Source organism: Pipra filicauda, unplaced genomic scaffold, assembly GCF_003945595.2.
Source record: "Pipra filicauda isolate LSUMZ 115617 unplaced genomic scaffold, ASM394559v2 scaffold788_size87869_pilon, whole genome shotgun sequence".
In the NCBI taxonomy this organism is placed as follows: Eukaryota; Metazoa; Chordata; class Aves; order Passeriformes; family Pipridae; genus Pipra; species Pipra filicauda.
The window spans coordinates 34665-55518 of NW_024104962.1; the positions used below are offsets into that span (position 1 = coordinate 34665).

At 57.9% G+C, this 20854-nt stretch overlaps 1 protein-coding gene across 2 annotated transcripts in view; it reads left to right on the forward strand.

The window, feature by feature from the left end:
• Window positions 1-16281, forward strand: part of PCDH1 (protocadherin 1) — a 48839-nt gene extending 32558 nt beyond the window's left edge. Inside the window, exons 4-5 of one of the 2 annotated variants that reach the window (XM_039389912.1) lie at window positions 13450-13492; window positions 15353-15438. In XM_039389912.1, the coding sequence (XP_039245846.1) occupies window positions 13450-13475 (26 nt within the window). In that variant the 3' untranslated portion in view covers window positions 13476-13492; window positions 15353-15438. Of the gene's footprint in view, window positions 1-13449; window positions 13493-15352 lie in introns of both variants that reach the window. The other variant, XM_039389911.1, reaches the window with a different exon arrangement.
• The last annotated feature ends 4573 nt before the right edge of the window (window positions 16282-20854 follow it).

The following is a 20854-nucleotide window of genomic DNA, read 5'->3' on the forward strand; positions in this document are numbered from 1 at the left end:
GAGAGTGAGTAGATGTGATATTTGCCTGATGTATTTTGCTGGTAATTAGTGTAATGCCAATTAGACATAAGTAATCTTTTTTTTTTTTCTTCTTCAGCTGTATAAATTATTGCTTGAAAATATGCCAACTAAAACCAAGATATTAAACTTTGAGTGATATGGAGATCTCTGTTCCTTGAGGATCTCTAGATGAAATTACCCAGACAACAGGGATCTTGACAAAGGCAAGACTTATTATATCTAGAAAGAAAATGAATAAAAGCAAAAGGAATTGTGTATTCCATGTCTAGCATCTTGCTGCTTATTAACCACACAGGAAGGGGCCCCCACAGAGATGCAGCTACATCAGTGAGAGAAGGCAAATATCTTGCCTTTCCTGCAAACAATGCTGCTTCCAGGCTATTGTTCCCCCTATCAGCTTCCTCAGCAGCCAGATCCTGAACCCTTCCCGTGTTCAGGCAGCTCCCTGCTGCAGGTAAACCCTGCCACCCACCCACACACATCCCATTTTTCATCCCCCAAGCCCTGTTTTCTCTCTGTGCTCACCCACATCGCGAGGCACAGGACCGGTGTTGTTCTGCCTCTCGCTCCCCGGGGACATAAACCTCTTTAATGATGATGAACAGCTTCCTTCAAAGGGTCAATTGCTGATCCTGCACCTCTCAAATCACGCTTCCCTTCGAGCTCTCTCCCTGTCCAGCTCTGGGCTGCTCTTTCCGACAGGTACAGGCAGCTCTGCCTGATGCTGCACACGTTTTGCCACGGGCTGTGCGGCGGGAGCAGAGCTGCTGGTACCAACCCCTCCCTGTCGGAAAAGAACGACTCCAAAAATGATGCCCTTGGACCGATTCTGGACATTTTCACACGTCTCTCTTGGACTGTGAAATCGAAATCTCCTCGTGATCATCCTGCTGCCCCCCTCCTGCTGCGCTTTGGGGGTGGCAGAGCTGGCAAACCCCGTCTGCCAGTCTGCCTCTAACGGGGGGTGCTGACGGATCCCGGTTGTCCCGCCCGGATCTCAGGCACTGGGATTAATCCTCGCTCGCTCTTTAAAGTGTGTTTTATTCATCTGGTGCCTTTAGGACAGCCTCTGGCAGGCCTCCCTCGAGTGGTGCAAACTTTATTGCATCTAACCTCCAGCAGCCTGTAAACTGCAGCACCCAGGGGCAGCTGGAGGTTGATATTCCCTATCGGAAGTGATTATCTCTCTTTTTCCCACTTTCCCACAAGAGCATCTCTCTGCCACCCTAATAACAAACATAAGGCAGAGCAATATTCATCAGGATCTGGTTTTTTTTCCCAAATAACTTGTGTGCCTCCATTCCTAAGCCTCCCCATATCCCCGTTTTCTCCTTTCACCAGCTGCATTGGTGTTGATACCTCCTGATTTTCAGGAGGAGGTGACTTCTCCCCAACCCTGGCCATCAGGGCAGCAGATCCTTTCAGTGCCCGGGTGGGAATGGTGCCAGAAGCATGGCAAGTGGTCCGATTGAGAAATGTTAACCACCTGGGTTGATTCCTTGGCACGTCTTTTGGCTGCACCACAGGAGGATCTGACCAGTGCATATGCTGCCTCTGCCACGTGCCAGCCACAGAATCTCTCCCCGTTTTGCTTCCACTGCAGATTTTCAGCCTGTGACTGAGTCTGTGGGCGTTTGAGGCGTCAATAATGAGCATTTTCAGCTGGGTTTGTGGCACGTCTCCTCACTGCAGAGAAAGGGGCTGGGCAGTTCAGGGGTTCAGGCTCTCCTGCATGGGCTGCTCCTGATCTTTGAGCAATCAGCAGTCAGACGTCCTCGTTTGGTGTCGGATCATTCCTCCCAAGTTTCCTGGCTGTATCCCTGGTCTAATGCTCACAGAACTGCTGCATGTTGGATTTCACGTGTGTTGGGTTCCCTGGGGGCTGGCTGGGGTGTCCAGGGCTGTGTGTCCACCCTCCCTCAGCGGACAGGCATCTCCCTCTCAGGGCAGCCCAAGAGCACCAGCCCTGGATTTCGTGCCCATCCCCTGGTCCTTCAAACAGCCACCACGAATTCGGGCAGGGGTCTGACCTCTTCCTCCTCGGTGTCTGCACTGTGGCTCAGGCAACCAGCACGTTCCTGCAGTCAGAACAGACTGTAAAAGAGCTGAAATGACATGTGAGTGTGCTCACTTCACTCCCGAGCAGCCCAGGAAAGATCCATGGGAAGAAAACAAAGCATCCGCATGCAAATCCATACTGCCATTTCCTCTCCCAGTTTCCTTGGGGTTTGGCTTGACTCTCTTCCAAGGGCTCTTCCTTCTGCCTGCTCTGCTTCTCTCCGAGTGGTCTGGCTTTCCTTTGTTTCCAGATCCCCTTGTTGAGGGGAGCCCTTTTCATAAACTTGTGATTTCTTTTGTCAGTTAAACACCTACGTGACTTCAAAGGCCTGGAGCAGAGCTTTGCTGAGTGGCTGCCGGCCCCCCTGCACGAACAATTTCCCCCCATCCATTGTCCTGCCAGGGAAAGATTATTAAATTGTTGATGGAGCTTAACAATGGTTTTGTTCAAAGGCAGACATGCGTACGCCGGCTCTTTTCTCCTTGACACAAGAGCTTTAGTACGGGGAACAATGAAAGGCAGCCACCAAGGAGCGAACACAGAGAGGGCTCATAAAGCCACACCAGTAGTCCCCAGTCCCTGTGCACACGACCTGGTGCTCCTTGCAGTTCACTCCTTGGCTGTGCGTGTGGCTGCCTGGCTGTAGGTGAGGTGAGAGAACTGGCATGGCTGAAAATGAACTAAAAATAGTTAAAATATTGTGTGTTAATACTTGCTTATGTGATTAGGGCACGAGGAGGATTGAGGAACTAGCAGGTGGTGGGAGGTGACCACCCTTTCCATAGAATCACAGAATCATTAAGGTTGGTAAACCTCTAAGATCATCAAGTCCAGCCGTTCCCCAGCACTGCCAAGGCCACCACTAACCCATGTCCCCAAGTGCCACACCCACACGGCTTGTAAATCCCTCCAAGATGACTCCACCAGTGCCCTGGGCAGCTGTGCCAGGGCTTGACAACCCTTTCCGTGAAAAACTTTTCCCTGATGTTCAACCTGAACCTTCCCTGGCACAACTTGAGGCCATTTCCTCTCATCCTGTCCCTTATTCTCTGGGAGCAGAGCCCGACCTCCCCCCGGCTCCCCGCTCCTGTCAGGGAGAAGAGAGGGTCCCCCCTCTTTCCTCCATGCTGAGCCCCCCCAGCTCCCTCAGCTGCTCCTCAGGAGACTCGTGCCCCCGGTCCCAGGAGCAGGGCAGGCTGGGCAGTGCTGGCACGGGGCTGAACCCACGGCTCCATTCCTCCCGCTCCGAGCGTGCCAAGCACACACACACATCCCCCAGCCCGGCTGTGCCTTTGGAGCAGCCCTGGGAACCTGCAAGGAGGATCATTCCGTAGGCTCTGCAGCCTCGGGCTGCCTGACATTTTGTATTGTACAGACTGACTTTCGATTGCTTATCACTGCAGCTGATTTCCAACACTAAAGCTTCAATTTTCCATGCTGGGTTTCCCTCAGGTTGATTTCTTTTTCTGTTTTTCTTAAGTTTTAGCAGAGCTGTTCCAGCTGGTTTCTGAGAACAAGACATGCTGCCTGAGCCCTGCTAACAAACTGATTATGAGAATTTCTTTTCAAGACCCATTAGCTTAACCATGCTTTGGAAGAGAGGTGTGGAATTTGGCATGGAAGCTCTCAGTATCAGCTGGGGGTTGCTTGCCCCAAAATGACTGAGCCTTTCATTGATTGTACTCCAGCACCATTCCCTGGGGAGCTGTGCCCACACACCCTTGTGTGGCCTTCAAGCAACAGCATTTCCAGGGTTTATGCATCAGGGGAATCATCAGGGGAATGGTTTCCCACTGACAGAGAGTAGGTTTAGATTAGATGTTAGGAAAAAATTGTTCCCTGGGAGGGTGGGGAGGCCCTGGCACAGGTTGCCCAGAGAAGCTGTGGCTGCCCCTGGATCCCTGGAAGTGTCCAAGGCCAGGTTGGACGGGGCTTGGAGCAACCTGGGCTAGTGGGAGGTGTCCCTGCCCATGGCAGGAGGGTAGGGACAAGATGATCTTTCAGGTTCCTTCCAAGCCAAACCGTTCTGTGATTCTATGATCCATGTCCTCCTTTGGAGACCTGGTGCAGGACTTTGCTGCTGTTGCTTGATGGACATCCCTCCTGGTTCTTGATGGCCATCCATCCTGTTGCTTGGTGGCATCCCTCCTGGATGTGCCCCTTCCCCAGAACTCTGGGGGTGCTCAATTTTCTTTGGTCACAGCAAAGAAAATTCTTTTCTGGTACAGCATGGCATGGGTTGCCCTTTTCCTCTGGGAGGGTCGAGCATGGCTTGCTCTGCCACAGGGGCTTGTAGCTCGCCTGGGCTCTGGTGTCAGGGTGCTCCTGGGGGTGCCTCGCTGGGAACAGTGATGTGATTGAGCAGTGTGTGCCCAGATGGGCAAGAAGGCCAGGGGCACCTGGTTTGTATCAAAAATAGTGTGATCAGCAGGACCAGGGCAGGGACTGTCCCTGTGCTGGCCCTGCTGAGGCCCCTCCAGGGCTGTGCCCAGTTCTGGGCCCTCATGGAAGAGAGACACTGAGGGGCTGGAGCGTGTGCAGGGAAGGGAACGGAGCTGGGAAGGGGCTGGAGCAGCAGGAGCAGCTGAGGGAGCTGGGGGGGCTCAGCCTGGAGAAAAGGAGGCTCAGGGGGGACCTTCTGGCTCTGCAACCCCCTGACAGGAGGGGGGAGCTGGGGGGGTCAGGCTCTGCTCCCAGGGAACAAGGGACAGGAGGAGAGGGAACGGCCTCCAGCTGTGCCAGGGGAGGGTCAGGTTGGACATCAGGAGGAATTTCTGCCTGGAAGGGTGGTCAGGCATTGGAAGGGGCTGCCCAGGGAGGTGGTGGAGTCCCTGGAGGTGTTCAAGGAATGGGATGTGGCACTGAGTGCTCTGGGCTGGGGGACAAGGTGGGGATTGGTCAGTGGCTGAACTCAGTGACCTTGGAGGTCTTTTCCAACCTCAATGATTCTGTGAATTTTTGGTTCTGTGGGAAACCTGCCTTGGGGCAGGTGGGGGGTCCAGGGTCCTGTTTCTGCTGGGAGATGGAGCCAGCCTGTAGTGCCTCCCAGCCAAGGCAGCTTCCTTGGCTCACTCCCAGGCTGGCACTGTGGAATTCCACCTGGAGCACCGAGGACTCCGTGTCCCCCCCAGCACCAGGGCTGGCAGCCTGGGGTCCCTCTGGCCTCCCAGTCCCTGGGCTGCCAACACAGAGGGACTCTTTCTTTGTCTTCTTCTCCCTTTTATTGTCCTTCCTGGGGCCTGTTCTCTGCCCTTCTGCTTCTTCCCTGGCGAGCTGGCAGAGGCTGCCTCAAGCTCCAGTGCCCTCCGTGATTAGCTGCTGCCAGGAAGGGAAGCACGACTGCAGCTTTAATTAAATGATAAGGGCAGAGCCCCGGAAGTGGGGAGATAAGTGCAGTGGTGTCTGCCACCACACTTGCCCAGGCTCTTTCTAATTAGCTTTGAGAAGCTCTGGAGAGGAGGATTAACCCTTGGGGGGAGGCTGGGTGGAGCGGTGGGCTGCAGCACATGGAGGCTGCTGTGCCATCCCAAGGGATGGGGGGCTGCAGTTCCCCTGGAAGCGTGTGTGGGATGTGGGCTGGAGGGGATCCCTCTGTGTGCTCCCCCGAGCCCCGGATCCTGAGCAGGGGGGAGAAGTCAGGGAGGATCAGGCACAAGGCAGAGCTCGAGGATTAGGTGCCCAGGTTCCTTTTGTAAGAAGCATTTTCTGCTCTAACACACCCCATGGGTGTGGGGTGAGTGTCCCCAGCCCCGGGAGCAGGGACAGGAGTGCAGGGCACAATCCTGCCATGGGTCACATCTCCAGTCCCCTCTGGAACCACGGTGTGTCTCAGTGATGCTCTGAGAGGGGGGGGGACTTGGGGAGATGGAGTAAGAGGAGCACTGTATGTCACCAACCCATAATGACATGGACCAGGAGCTCTCCAGGACCCGGTGCCACAGGGTGGCACAACCTGTCCCTCACCCAGATGGAGAGTCTGGAGGGCTGGAGGAGGGCACCTCGGCTGTGGCACTGTGTCACTGGGTCAGTGGGTGGCCAGAGCTCTCAGTGGCACAGGTGACACTCTCCCCAGTGGCCTCTTCTGGCCACCCCCTTCCCATCAGCTGGCAGCACACTGGCACCCTGAGCATGCCAGGGAGCCCTGGGACAGGCATTCCTGTGTCCCCAGGGAGCCTCTGGCTGGAGGGCAGGACAGGTCACCCCCCCAGAGCCAGGCTGGGACCCCCACCGGGAGGAATCCTGTGCACTGGAGGCATCCATCAGCAAAGGCAAGGTGGGGATGGGGAAGGAGCAATTGTGGAGGTATTTGGGCAGCAGGAATGCGCATACAAGGCATGCATGAGCTGGCAGCCCCCGGGGAGAGCAGGTGCTGCTGCTCCCCGATGGCATTTACATAACCATCATTAGCTCCTCTGAGAGAGGCTCCAAAGCCCTCTGTGTGCTCCCACCTGTCCCTTTTCCACGGGCAGGGCTGGAAGAAGGGCAGCTCCACCGACTCCTTGTCAGGACCTTTGTGTGCTCCTAAAGGTCCCACGGGAGTTGTTACTCCTGGGGGTGGATGTTGCAGCAGCAAACAGTGAGGAGGGGAGATGGTTTGGTTACTGCACACTTTGGTTTGCGGGTCTCCTCGACCTTTCTGGTGGCTATTTGTGCAATGTCTGTTGTCGGTCATGATTGACCAGAGAGTTTGGATATAAGGATTTCATTTTGGAGTTGGATTTCTTCGTTTTATTTGTGAGTGGAGAGGATTGCCCAGCAATGCTTATCACCCAGTTTCAGTTGCTGGGAAGTTTTAACTGCAAGGACCCAATTTTTCACAGTGGAGATGTGCCACATACCAAATATTTTGAAAGGTGCCAGTGAAACCCGCCCAGGTATTTCACTTCCAAAAGGAGGTAGGAAAGGAAATTGCCAGTTTTTCCTCATTAGGAAAACAACCCCCCTAACCTCCAGCCCCTTCTTTAGAGGAGCAATTTTCTGTGATCTCTTGACCCTTTCTTTGTACCTTCCCCAATTTCTGCAGCCTCTGGGGCAGAGTCTCACTGAGAAAGCATCTTCTTCCTGAAAAGCCTGTTATATCTCCAGGTGGTTCTGTCCTCTCTGTGGGAGGCACAAAGTGTGGGAGGCACAAAGGGGCCCCGAGGAAAGTATTTCCCCCAGAGTGTAACTCTGGTCTGCCTCATGAAGCAGGCTTCCATGAAGTGAATTTAGACTGCATGGACAATCCTAATTTTGGCATTTCCTAACCTTTGAACCCTGTAATCCTATTAAGGTACTTCTTAACATAATTATTCAGTAGTTTAATGTAATAATTCTGCTTTTTATAGTCCAGTGAAGGTTGAAGCCCCACTGTGCCAGGGTAGAAGATCATGTAAGTGGCACCACAAGCACAAAATCTGTTATAGGAGGATTGAATTTGTTTTGCTGGGTATCACAGGGATTGCAGTGAAGCTGGAGGGCAGGTGGGGATTTTGGGAGCTCTGTGGGTACCACAGTGTGTTGCTGAGCCCTGTGAGCCCTTCCTGATCCCCGCAGGAACACGGTCAGTGTCCAGAAACATCCATCTGAGAGCTCTGCCTCCCGTTGCTGTGGCGATGTGGCCGCTGTCACACAGCCGCCCGTGGTGTAACTGCAGCAGGGAGGTGGTTCCTGACGCTCCAGCTCCGGCAAACACGGGAAGAACACGTCCCCTGGGAGCCCGGGCTCGGGCCCTCGCTGCCGACAAAGCGCTCCAGCACTACCTGTGCCGGTGCTGCTGAGGCTGGTGGGTGCATCTGTCCACATTCATTACGCGCTGGTTCTGCTGGGATACCCTTGGCAGGAGCTGGGAAGTCGTTTGCCGCGGAGCTGCAGCTCGTGTGAGTGTTGTAATACACTCCAGAGGCCACGGCTTGATCCGTGTGCGCATCTGGGGGCTGACAGGCCATTAACTCCGGAGCCAGCTGTCTGTGCCGGTACAGCTACTATTGTTCAGCGAGAGGGGAGAGATGCTCGGTGCTGTAGGGTCTGGGGGAGATGGCTCTGTGTGTTATATCTCATGACTTCAGTGCCGAGGAGAGACCCATCTGCGTGCTGGCACCAGCCCGAGGATGCCTCAGTATTTATTGGAAGAGCGGGTGTTGCTCGTTATTGCCCCGAGAGCTGTAGGTGTGGCGTGGAGCTGCAGTCACCACCTTTCTGGGCAGTGGCAGGTCGGTCTCTGGCACCAGGAGCCATCTGTCTGCGTGCTGTAGTGACGGTGGTAAGTTTGGAAAGCCATCTGTCTGGGTGTTGTAGTGCTAGAATTGGTCCCCGAAGCCGTCTGTCTGGGTGTTGTAGTGCTAGGAATGGTCCTGCAAACCGTCTGCCTGGGTGGGGGGGATGATGTGAGCTCAGACTGGGAAAAACAGGGGCTGACGTGGACTGCAGGGAGCTCTCTGCCTGTGCTTTCAGCTCCCGACGTTTCTGTGCTCATTGATCTCTGGAGCATTGCTGTGGGAACGGGCAGCGCTCCAGCAGCCTCCCCCAGGGCCTGGAAAGTGGGATTGGTGGTGTGCTCCTGCTGCTCCGGAGGTGGAGAGCTCTGGGCACATCCACATGGGACGTGGGAACCTGGAGGCAGAGATGGGCTGAGGAGCTGTGGGAGGCACTCTGTGTCCAAAGGGTGTCCAGCCGTGTCCTGGGGGCATCAGGGAGGGGATTGTCCTGCTCTGCTCTGCCCTGGACGGCCTCACCTGCAACATTGGGGCAGTCTGGGGGGACACAATGTCAGAAAGATTTAAAGCTGTTAGAGGGAAACACGAGGATGGTGAAGGATTGGAGGGGCCAGATGAGGAGTGGTTGAGGCCACTTGGCTTGTTCAGCTGGAGGAGGCTGAGGTGAGACCTCACCGGGGTCTGCAGCTCCTCCCAAGGGGCAGCTCCATCTCTGCTCTGTGTGAGCAGGAACAGCACCCAGGGAATGGCTGGAGCTGTGTCAGGGCAGGGTCAGGTTGGATATTAGGAGAAGGTTCTTCCCCCAGAGGGTGGTTGGGCACTGACCAGGCTCCCCAGGGCAGTGGACACAGCCCCAAGGCTGCCAGAGCTCCAGGAGGGTTTGGACAACGCTCTCAGGGACAGGGTGGATTGTTGGGGTGTCCTGGGCAGGGTTAAGAGTTGTACTTGAGGACCTTTGGGGTCCCTCCCAACTCAGGATACTCTATGATTCCCTGCTGGGATAACACACTGACTGTGCCCAGATCATGTGGGGACCCTGAAGGAGGTGTCTGAGCTTTGCAAAGGAGGTCACGGCCCCACAGCCCCCTCCAGCACAGCCTCCTTCTCCCGAGAGCACTCGAAAGGGGAAGATGTGTTGGGAAGGAGCCACTGGGCTCCTGTTCCCCAGAGGAAGCTGAGCCACGTGAGGATGGGCTGGTGAGCATCTCCTGGTGCCAGTGTCGAGGGGGCTCCTCCAGGCTACTGGGTCTGGCACAGGGAGGGCTAAATAAAGGGGTGGGATAATGCAGGACATTTATTCCAGCAGTGTTAGGATGCACAGGCATGAAGGACAGAATGGGATAGGATAAGATTAGGATGGGATAGGATAGGATAGGATAGGATAGGATAGGATAGGATAGGATAGGGTAGGGTAGGGTAGGGTAGGGTAGGGTAGGGTAGGGTAGGGTAGGGTAGGGTAGGGTAGGGTAGGGTAGGATAGCAATGGGGCTGCTGGTGTAAAGAAATGGGATGTTGGGACACACTATCCAGCATTGAGGTGTAGCAAGGAGGGAGCAGAGCAGCAGCAGTGGTGCCTGGAGGAAGAGGAGGGAGCAGAGCAGCAGCAGTGGTGCCTGAGGAAGCAGCTCGGCAGGGGAGTGTATCTGGAGGGAGCAGCGCTGTAAAACATGGCACCTGGAGGAAATGGCACCGGCGGAGCAGCAGCGCCTGCGGGGCACACAGCAGCGGGGGGAGGCAATACCTGGAGGGAGCAGCAGCTCAGAACGTGGCACCTGGAGCAGGTGGCACCGTGGGGGAGCAGCACCTGTAGGCAGCGGCGCCGGGGGGGAACGGCGCTTCCCGGGAATGCGCCGCGGGGGGAACGGCGCCCGTGGGGAGCGGCACCGCGGGAGAGGGGCACCTTGGGTGGGCACGGAGGGGGGAACAGCACCCGTGGGGGACACCTGTGGGGAGTGGCGCCGCGGGGGAGTGGCACCTGTAGGGAATGTTGGCACCGGAGAGCGGGATCTGTCGGCAGTGGGGCCCGTGGGGAGCGGCGCTCCGGGGAGCCCGGAGGGAGCGATGGCACGGGAGAACAGGGAGTAGGGACACCGGGAAGGGGAGCAGGGAATGGTGCCCGCTCCCAGGAGCTGTGCTGTGGGAAGGGAGTTGCTGGAAAGGGCAGCGTCAGGGAGGCTGTTCCCATGGCACAGGGAGGGAGGACAGTGCTGCTGGGGTGGGATGTCGGGGGAGGCACCACCATAGGGGATGGCCCAGGGTGGTCTGCAGAGCCCTGAGGGCTCCAAGAGGGAGAAGGGGTGTTTCCAGGTGTCCACAGCAGGACAAGGAGGTGGCAAAGCTGCCTCTACTGGAAACACTGCATCCTTCCCTGGCTGAGAGACAGACCTTTGAAAGGGACACCTTGGATATTTGAAAGGGACCCCTTGGACATTTGAAAGGGACACCTTGCACCTCAGTTTGTGCTCTAGGCCACCCTCCATCCCTCTACCTGCCCGGGTAGCAGAGGTACAGGGCTTTTGGGCTCTGCTTTTGGGGTAGCTGGTTAAAATCAGTGGCTGATGTTCTCCCCAGGTAGGGAAGGTGAGACTTTCTGATCTAACGCTTTGGGAAAACATCCTGCTTTGCCTCTGAGCTGCTCTCCCCACACTCATATCCCCCATTTCTCCATGCCACCAAACCTCTCCAGTCCCTCCTAGCATGCTGTGCTTCCCTCCTCCTCCTCTCTCCAGGCTTCTCTGCGTCCTCTGTCTTGCTCTGCTCTGTCACAGCCCCACTGCCTCCCCTCTCAGAGCTGCTCCACCACATTCCCTCACCTGCAAGGTCTGGCCTCCTGTGCTGCATCAATCCTGCTCCCCTGGACAGTGCTGATGTCTGAAGACAAGGGAGAACCAAACCAGGCTGTGGATGGTTGCAGATGGTGGCATAAAAACTGTGCTTGGGGCTGGCTCTCAGCCTCTGCTTGAAGCCACCTGGCTTGGAGTGGGCAAGGGAACCTCTGCAGGGCTCCTGCAGGAGAGGGAAGCGCCTGCTTTTGTCTCATCCCTCACAGTGCTCCAGAGCACTGCTGCAATCCCCCACGAAGAGCAATAATGTCACCAAAGGAGCCCTTGCAAATGGCTGCAACAGGATGTGTTCCTGCCCTGGGTGGGGATAGAGAGAGAGGAATAATTAGCAGCAGCACCAATATGTGCCTCTTCCCGGAGGAACCAGCCTGGCACGGTCTCCTTCACAAAGAGCAGAGGTGCCCTGGATGGCAGGAGGTGGGAACAGCCATGAGAGCAGTGCCACGGCTCCAGAGAGCCTCCCCTCCTCCAGCCAGGGAGAGAGGATACACAGGGTGCATCCTGGTGTAAAACCCCAGCCGTGCCCCCTTTTCATCTGCAGAAATCAAGGGTATCCCGCTTTTCCTACCCTGGATTCATCCCTAAGCAATGTGCTGAGGAGAGCTCCGGGAGGCACCTGACAAGGGGATGGATGCCAGAGCAACGCAAAGCTGTAGGAAGGGGGGAGCCAGAAGGCTGTGAGGATGCCCAGCCAATCCCACGGCCCTCCTGGCTGGGGAGTGCAGCCTTCTGACTTGGAATGAGGATAACACAGGATGGGCCAGCCCTGGGAGCCGGCAAAGCTCAGGAAAACACGGAGTCTGCACAGGCACAGCTTCGCTCTGAGCAGCCAGGATGCTGTGATGCTGGAGAGGGCACGGCCATCCTCTTCATCACCTGGGAACTCTGACAGATTTCAGGGGTCCAGAGGCACAAAACCACATTTCTGGGGTGGAGAAGGGATCTGAAATCCCGAGTACCCTTCGTAGGGTGATGTGGGCACCTTACCACCCCACAGGGCATCCAAGGTCAGCACTTTGTGGGCAAAATTTCCACCAAAGAAAGATTCCTGCCTGTGTGCGGTGGCACATCAGAGTCTGAAGCACCAGCATGTGCTGAGAATTAGGCCATAGGGTCGTGTTTGCCCTAAATCACAGCTATTCAGGAATTACACCCTGCCCCGTTCCCGGGCTCTCAAAGCAGAGCTCATGGCACATAATCCTCCCTCCAGCAGCTCCAGTGCCAACATCCCACTGCAAACGAGGGGGCAACGCTGGAAAAAGGCTTTAGTGCCAGCAACAAACAATGAGAAAACCAGAATAAAAGGCCCTGAACACAGCGTTCCTGCTTGATCCTGCCATTTCCAAGCTGCCGCTGGCACGAGGAAATCGCCAGGGCTTTGTTCACTGCAGAGGTGGGTTTGATTTTGGTCCTGCCAGTCCCTTTTGTGGGCTCAGCAAAGCACCTTGTGCCAGAGGAAGAAGGGATGGCACCCATCCACTGCCTGCCCTTGGAGCCCAAGGCATTGCTGGAGGAGGAAATGATGTCCAGTAGGAAAGCTGGTGAGAAAGAGATGGCAATATTTCCTGTCGGGCAGAAGTGGAGAATGACATAATGCCACCTCAAAGTGACCAAGATGCTGTGTTGTCCTGAGAGGAAGACCTGACGGATCATCCTGGGCTCAGGCTCTGTTCTCTGCTTTGACTTGCACAGAGCAGAGATGAAAACCAAGCTGTTGTGCCTCTGGTGTCACCTCTTGCTTTCCAGCTGCAGCCAGGAGAGAGAACCGAGGCAGCTCCGTGGGAAATAGGACACTTGGTCGGTGGCCGGCCCCGAGGATGACCCCACAGACATGCCCTGCCAAGCTCTGCTCTCGTGCTGCCCCGTGCCGGTGCCTCGTCCCCTGTGATGCTTTGAGCTCCTGCTTCTGTCCCCGCAGTGTGAGCGTGGCTGTCCCCTGTGCTCCAGGTCGTTGTCCCGCTGGTGGTGTGTCCGTGCGTGTGTGTTGTGGTGGGATGCACGGCCCCTCTGCACGCCTGGACTTGGGGTGCCACGAGCCAGGTGGCTCCAAGCTCTGCCTCAGGGTCACGTGTGAGGCCAGTGGGCTCCGGGAAGGCTTGGGATAAGGCTGGAGAAACTAGTGAGCGATGAGCAGCGGTGGCCCAGCAGCCTCAAGGAGGCTGGAGCGGGGCTGGGAGAGGCCGAGGGACTCCTGAAGGCAGCGGGGACCAGGGGGATGCTCTGGGACTCGGGCTGGCAGAGGGTCAGGGGTCCAGGAGGATCCTGTGGGGGGTGTGGAGGTGGGGGCTGTGCACTGATGTGACCCTCTCGTCCTTTTTCTGCTCCTCATTAGAGTCCCCTGAGCGGAGCAGGCTGTGAAGGGGGTCTGCGCTGAGGTATGTCCCCGTGGCTTCTGCCAGGATATCACAGCTTCCGTGTGTGCCAGGGCATGGGATACAGGAGGCGGCTCCCAGCACGGGGGCCAGAGCCCCTGCAGGAACCAGGGGAAACATCTGGGGTGCCTCAGCCCCCAGAGGAGCTGAGAATTTGGGATGCAGTTGCTGGGGGCTGTTTTAGGGCAAGATATGCTCACACCCTGGTTTGCTGCTAACTTTGCCCCTTCTTCCATTCCCCTGTCACTTGTAACCCTTGTCAAGCATTCCCAGCATTGTGTGGAGCCTTCTCCTGCAGAGTCCTTCCCTGAATCCCGGGGTTGCCTGTGTGTGAAAGCTGTGCCAGGGTGACATGGGGACATCTGTGTCTGAGGGTCCCAAACTGGAGGCAGGAGGGAGTGTTGACAAGGGCAGAACTCCCAGCATGGTGCTCTGGTTTCCTTCTTCCCAGGGCTGAGGCAGTGCCACTGGGTCTGTCTTTTTTTTAGGAGAAGGGAACTGTGTGTACCAGTGTGTGTCTGGTGGGAAGGGGGATGCCCTGTGTGCCTCAGGTCCCAGAGCTCCTCGGCAGCTCCCTCTGTCAGTCTTCATCAGTGAGGTAGTGAACTCCTGGGTGGAGAGATGGAGAGGACTTCTGGGAACCACAAGGGACATCTGCAAGTCTCAAGGTCACAAAGAGTCCCCCCCTTTCACTCCAGCATCAGCACCAGGCTTGATGTGCCCACAGGTGCTTGTGGTAGCAGGCAGTGATGGGTCCCAGGCAGCAGCAGGGCACTGTGTTGTGTCCCAAACCGGGAGAGAAGTCAAGGAATGGCTTCTGTCTGGGATGGCTCTTAGAGGGACACACTTCTGGATGGAAATGCCAAGCTTTGGCTTCTGAAAACTTGTGACAGGTACTCCTTGTGTACATGGCCAAGGCTCGAGAAGACCTTGTAGTGCCTGGGGTAGGGGGTGGCTGGTATGGGAGGACACCACACCATGAACTGGTGTAACTGGTGGTCAGTGTCCTGTGTGTGCCAGGAGCAGGGGGCTGCTGGTGCCCTCACATACCAGGCTCCCCCAGGGGCAGGTGTTTGGTGCACAGAGAGGCTTGGGGACAGGGTCTCACAGCAGGTCCAGCCTCTCTGGGGCTGGACATGGGTTTTCCCACGTGTGCTTCGCTGCGCTCAGGGATTTCAGACTCCGCAGGAGACCAGAAGATGCCTGAGGACTTCTGGCTGGGCTTGTGGCTCCTGCTGATGGGTGCCTGGGGAGGCTGGCAGGTGGCCTGCCATGACTGATGTGAGCAGGGCAGGGCTGCCCAAGGATTCTGCTCAGGAAACACGGTTGTGCCTCAGGGTGGTGAAGAGCTGGGCTGTGTTTAGGGCAGTTCCGTCTCTGCACGGTGAAGCCATCGGTGGTGCCCAAAGGTGCCGGACCAAGGGAGTTCCTGGAGCCTTGCAGGGTCCAGGTGGTGCCCATAGCTGTGGGATCACAGGTCTGGGGGCAGCGTGTCCCCTGCTGTGCAAATCCAGGCTGTGGAGCACCTCCTGTGCCATCCTTGTCTCCAAGGGGGTGGGCTTGGTGAGCTCTGCCCAGCGCTCTGCCCCCCACTTCTCTGCATGGACCTGCTGCAGGGCGGTCCTTTGTCCAGGGGGAGCCGGAGCTGTGACCTTGGATGGGAGCCTTGGGTTCCCCTCCCAGCTCTGCTTCACTCCCGGGGTGTCCATGGGTCCAGCTCCGTGGGTGTCTGTGGGTCCAGCCGTTCCCTCCCACCGCTGGAGGGTGAGGGCAGGACGGAGACCCCCAGTCTCTGCTGCTCATCCCCGTGCCCCGTCCTGGCCCCCCGGGTGTGTAACGCTGCTCTCCCTTCCCTCCCCGCAGATCTCCGGCCTCTGCCCGATGTAGCCATGACTGGGACCTGCACCCGGGAGTGCACGGAGTTCGGCCACTCCGACACCTGCTGGATGCCCGGCCAGTCCTCCCCCAGCCGCAGGCCCAAGAACGCCCTCAAACTCTCCACTTTTGTGCCTTACCAAGACAGAGGGAGTCAAGAGCAAGTCGGGAATGGCAGCCCCAGACTCTCAGAAGAGCGCAGCACCAAAATGGCCAACCTCCGCCTGCTCCCCACGTACAGTGCCTTCTCCAATAGTAGCCATGAGCCCTGCAAGGACTCTCCCATGGAGGAAATTCCTCTCACCCAGACCTCGGACTTCCAGCCAGCCACCACCCCCTCGGCGCAGACCACCAAGAGGGAGATCTACCTGTGAGGCTGGGCGTGAGGGGCAGGGAGCAGCCGCGCTTCTGAGGCCAGTGCCCAGAGGAACGTTTTAAACCTTCGATGCTTTACGGCTCCGGCCGGTCCTCCAGGCAGTGGGCTCTGCGGAGAGCAGGGCGGGGCGAGGCAGGGATGCGAGGAGCGCCTTTTTAACCCGCTGTTTCCCGGGGCTGGGGGTGGGTGGGAAGGCTGAAAAGCATCTGAAACCCGATTCCCGAGCACTTGCGGGTGCATGTCTCCGAACTGCTGCGTCGCCGGGGAGGGCTGGGCAGGCTCCTGGTGCGGAGGGCACGGCTGGGGAGAAGGGCTTACGTACCAAAGGTCCGCGCAGAGCTGGTGGAGTTCCTGGGGCATAGGACGAGGGGTGTCCCCGCACACGGGGAGCGAGCTGCCTGTCTCTTTGCTGTAGACTCCTGTAAATACTTAGGAATGACATTCAAGTCCTGCCTGATCGAAACTTTTTATTGTCCTTGAAACAAAAAAAAAAAGACGTTTAAACAAAAACAAACAAACAAACAAAACACACATAAAAAAAGGAGGAAAAACAAAACAAAAACAAACAAAAAAAAAAAAGGAAAAAGAAAAACAAACCACAGGGAGCAAGTTCCAGCTTGGAATGGTTTGCTGCGTGGAAGAGCCCCTGGGAGCGCAGCGTCCGGCCCACACTCATGTTCTATATTGTAAATAGAGATGTGACCAGTCCCTGAAACAACAGCTGGGGAGCTGGAGGAGAGGGGCAGCATCCCTGCTGGACTGTAGGGACTTTGCTATTTTTCAGCCTGGATCTCTTTCTGAACGTTGTCACTGTGCCCACAAGCTGCAGGGTCCTTAGGGACTGCCCGGTGCCATAGGTGGGGTCTGCTTTTGGGGGGTGGGGGGTTCCCTGGTGGTGGCCGGGCGCCTGGCGGGTGGAGGAGGGATGGGGAAGCCCCCAGTGAAGGGACCGGCTGGGTCCGGGGAGGGGATGTCCCAGTGCAGGGACCGGCTGGGTCCGGAGAAGCCCTCAGTCCCACTCTGCTGGCAGGGAGGTCGTCACCGGCTGTGGTGTCTCAGCCCATCCCCTCGTGCCTCCTCGGGGCAGGGGATGCCCGTGAGGCGGCTGTGCCATGCCCTGGACCTCCGTCCCACCCGCCTGTAAAGCCACCATTGCCTTTGTGAGGAGGAGCTTTGTCTCAGGGTCACTCCGGGGGCCACCGAGCCCCTGCCCACTGGACTCCCGCTGCCCTTAGGCCACGGGGCCACTCTCACGGGGTCCAGCTTTCTCTTCCATTGTCAAAGGTCCACCGGTCTCCCCGGCAGGTCACCGCTGCCCTGGCATCCTCAGCTCCCTTGCAGGGCACCCAGCCAGGGCAACTCTGCGTGGGCAGCGGGGAGAGGACCCCCTGCCTCTCCAGGGACTCCCCAGAGGGGCCGCCTGGGCACTCTCTCTGCTCCCTTGGGAGCTGGGGGTCCTGTTTTTGGGGGCTCCACGTACCCCCCTGGCAGGAGGGGTCCGGGCGACTCGCGCCTCATTCCTGGGTAGCCCTTCCCGGCCCTCCCCCGCCGGCGCACGGGAAGGGGCTGTGCTGCACCGTAGTTCTTCCCGTACTCGCGCGTCTTCATCTCTGGCATCTTCCTTAGGGAGCGGGGCCAGCGGTAACTGCGGGATGGTTCCCCCCGTGGTGGCTCATCCTCGGACCACGCGGTCCGTCACCGCGGGGCTCCGCCGGCACAGGGACACCCCCGGGGCTGCGGCTCAGGGACTGCCCTGCCATAGCTGTAGTGCCTGTCGGGGTGCAGCGCGCCGGGGCCCCCCTGCCCAGCCTCCTCCCTCCCTCCAGCATCCTTCTCTGAGCAGCTCCTCTCCCTCCGCGGTGGCAGGACGCGGCCAGCTCGCGGGTGCGGCTCCCGCTGGCCGGAGGGGACACGGTGCGAGCCGAGCCCGGGTGGCAAAGGAAGGGCGGCAGAAGGCGCCTGTTCGCCCCCGTTCCCTCGTGCCCCGGCCCTGCCTTCCCCGGGCGGCACCGTGCCACGCACCGCCCGCGGCCCCGGCACCCGGGGTGCCCCCCGGAGGAGGCAGGACCCTCCTCCCGGCTTCCTGCTGCTCCCGCCCACCGGCCGGGCGTCCCTCCCGTCGGGCGCCATGCTCCCGGTGGACCAGCCCGCCCGTCCGGGCATCCCTGCTCTCCCCTCGCCCGCGGGGGGCCCGCGTTCCCCTGGTCTGGCTGCCTGAGCAGGTCCCGCTCCTGAACTTGTTTTTATTGTAGCTCTGTAGTTTCAGGGCCAAACTGGGCAGAATGTGCAATTTGGCCGTGCTGGCCAGGATCTCTGACCCCGCTGCCAACCCGGCTGCTCACGCCTCCCCTGGGCTCAGGCAGTGGCAGTGTCCAGTGCCCCTCGGGGGGACCCCCTGGGACAGCGGTGTGGCCCCATCTGAGGGATGCTTGTCCAAGACCAACCTTATCCTGGCCCCTCAGCTGCGGGTGGGCTCCCTGCCTCGTGCCCGGGGTCTCCAGAGGGCCCCTGAGGTTGGAAGCCCCGCGGCTGGAGGTGCTGTCCTTGTCTCCTGGAGCACATGGCAATGTCCTCAGTGCGAGCACGGTGCGAGAGGGGAGTGCAGAGGAGGTCCCCGAGGGGTGGGTGTGGGCACGGGTGCCACAGGGAGGGAGGGTTGGGGGGGATGAGTCTCGTGGGGGGTGCACAGAGGGATGGTGGGGCTGGGGGTTTGGAGGGCAGCACAGTGGGGAGAGGGCACGGGGGGCTGGGGGGTGGAGAGGGGCTGGGGGGAGCATGGAGGGGAGGGTGGGTGTGTGGGGAAGAACAGAGAGGGCAGTGGGACTGGGTCCTCAGTGGGGTGCCAGAGGGGTAGGAGGCTCTGTGGGGCGCAGCAGGGATGGGGCCCTGGGGAGGAGAAGGCCCTGGGAGAGGGGGTGCTGGGGATTTGTCCCGGGGTGAAGTTGACAGTGTCACTGGGGATCAGTCCTGGGGGAGGGTGAAGAAGAGGTGCTGTCTGTCGGAAAGAAGCTCATTTGCACAATTATAAGCCAGAAGGATAAAGCCTCTGTGCACGTGGGGAGGGGGAAGCTCCCCACGGGCTCCAGTCTAGACAAGCACAGGGAAGAGAAGGGGGTTGGACACCTCTGAGGAGGGTTCACTGTATCTCACACTGCACTAGGACAAGCCAGGGGTAAAACCAAAGGTGGGAGCCAGGGAGCAGGCGGGCTGCGTGGGAAGGATCTAAGCGACCCCTTTGTAGCTCTTCAGTGTTGGTTCTATTTATACGAGATTTCATTTCCTTGCTTGTGATGCCTTGTTTTTTGTACAGTTTTATGTACATGCAGGTGTAGCTTTTCTAAAGGAGAAATCCTACGGCAGAGTAAAAGTACCCAACTATTTTTCAGATGGTGACCTATGTCTAAGGCGACGCCTCTTGCTAAGGTTGTATTGCTCTCAATGTGTGATGCATTTCCCTGTGCGGGGAAGGCTTTGGGCCTTGGGCTTGGTTTTCCCCGGGCGCTGTGAGCACAATTGATTCCCTTGTAACTCTTTCTGTTCGGAGCAGTGAGCATGACACCGTCGTGATCCCCTTTCCGTTCTCTCTCCTGTTCTGTTTGTTTGCTGAGCTGTCAGATGACCAACTCCATTGTAATTAGCCCTTCCTAAAGCTTTACAATAAAAGTGTGAAAACCCGGCTGCCTGTGCCTGGCTGGTTCTTCCCGTGTCACATCCTTACATGGAGGCTCTGGAGAGCCTTGGATTTACCTGCCTTCCCCCAGGCGCACAGAGCTCTGGGGTGGCTGCTCTTGTCTCCCCACTCCTGTTTTCCAGTTTAAGGATATTTCTGCACAGATATGAATAAAATAACCCCCCAAAGCAGTTTGCCACAAACCGGTCTCCTTTAAGGCCAGGTTGGATGGGACTTGGATAGCCTGGACTAGTGGAAGGTGTCCCTGCCCATGGCAGGGGGTGGAATGAGATGAGCTTTCACATCCCTTCCACCCCAAGCTATTCTATGATTTAAAACCAAAATGTTTCAATGAAAAGACATCTTCAGTCCCGAGGCTGCCTGCACCTGTCACCAGCTAAGGTGGGAACCATGGAAAGTCACATCAAGTGCTCCAACCTCCATCGCTGCTCCTTGGAGCCCTGATCCATTTCCCACCGTTTCACCATCTCCTTTACCAAGCATGGCTGATGGTTTTTAGGTACTTTGGACCCTTTGGAAACAGCTGGGCCACTTCAAACTAGAGCACATTTGTGGCTGCTTCCCACCACAGCTGCAGGGAGCTCTCTGAGCCATGGCTGTGGTGTTTCCCTGGTTGCCTTCACACAGGACTAGGCAGGATCAGGAGCTGTACAGGGGGGGTTCTTGGCTCAGAGTAGAGTTGCTGCCCTCGTTAGTGTGTGCTGGGCTCACACACAGCACTGCACCTCTCTCTGCTGAGCTGTGGGCACTGGACTCCTCTGGTTGTGCCACCAGGCAAAGGCAAGACTCACCCCAAGCTTGGAAGACCCCAGCAAGTGTCCCTGGGAAGGAAGGAAGAGTTCCCACATGAAGATGTAGCCCATCCTCCCCTCCTCCATGTAGAGACTCCCTTTCTACCATTGCCTTCTTCCCAGGCTCTCCTCTGGGCCATGAAGAGTGGGACTGATGCCCCCACTCCCGAGGGATCACTGCTCCTGGGTGAGGGGTGGGGGCTCTCAGCTGCCCCTCAGGGCAGGCACACTCCAGCTGGGCAGGGATGTGTCTCCAGGGATCCTGAGGAGCCGAGCAGCCTTTGCTGCCTGCTGGTGCCCCATCCCAGGGAAAGAGGATCCACACGTTGAGGATGGTGCCAGGCTCCCACAGAGGGGCAGGTCAGAGCTGTCAGCACCCACCTGCCTTCAGGAGAGACCACCAAATGGTGTCTTCCTAAGCAAAGACACAGTCCCAGGATCTCCCTGTCCCTCCTGAACATTCCTGGCCTTGTGCCATGCCCTACAGTTGCTCCTCATGCTCCCTCCTCCTCCCCATTTATCCCAGGATGTGCCCCCTCTCCATGTCCCCCATCTGTGCCTCCGTCCCCTCTCTGCTGTACCTTTCTCTGCCCATCCCACCCATTCCCTCCTTGCCTCTCCTCTCCTATTCC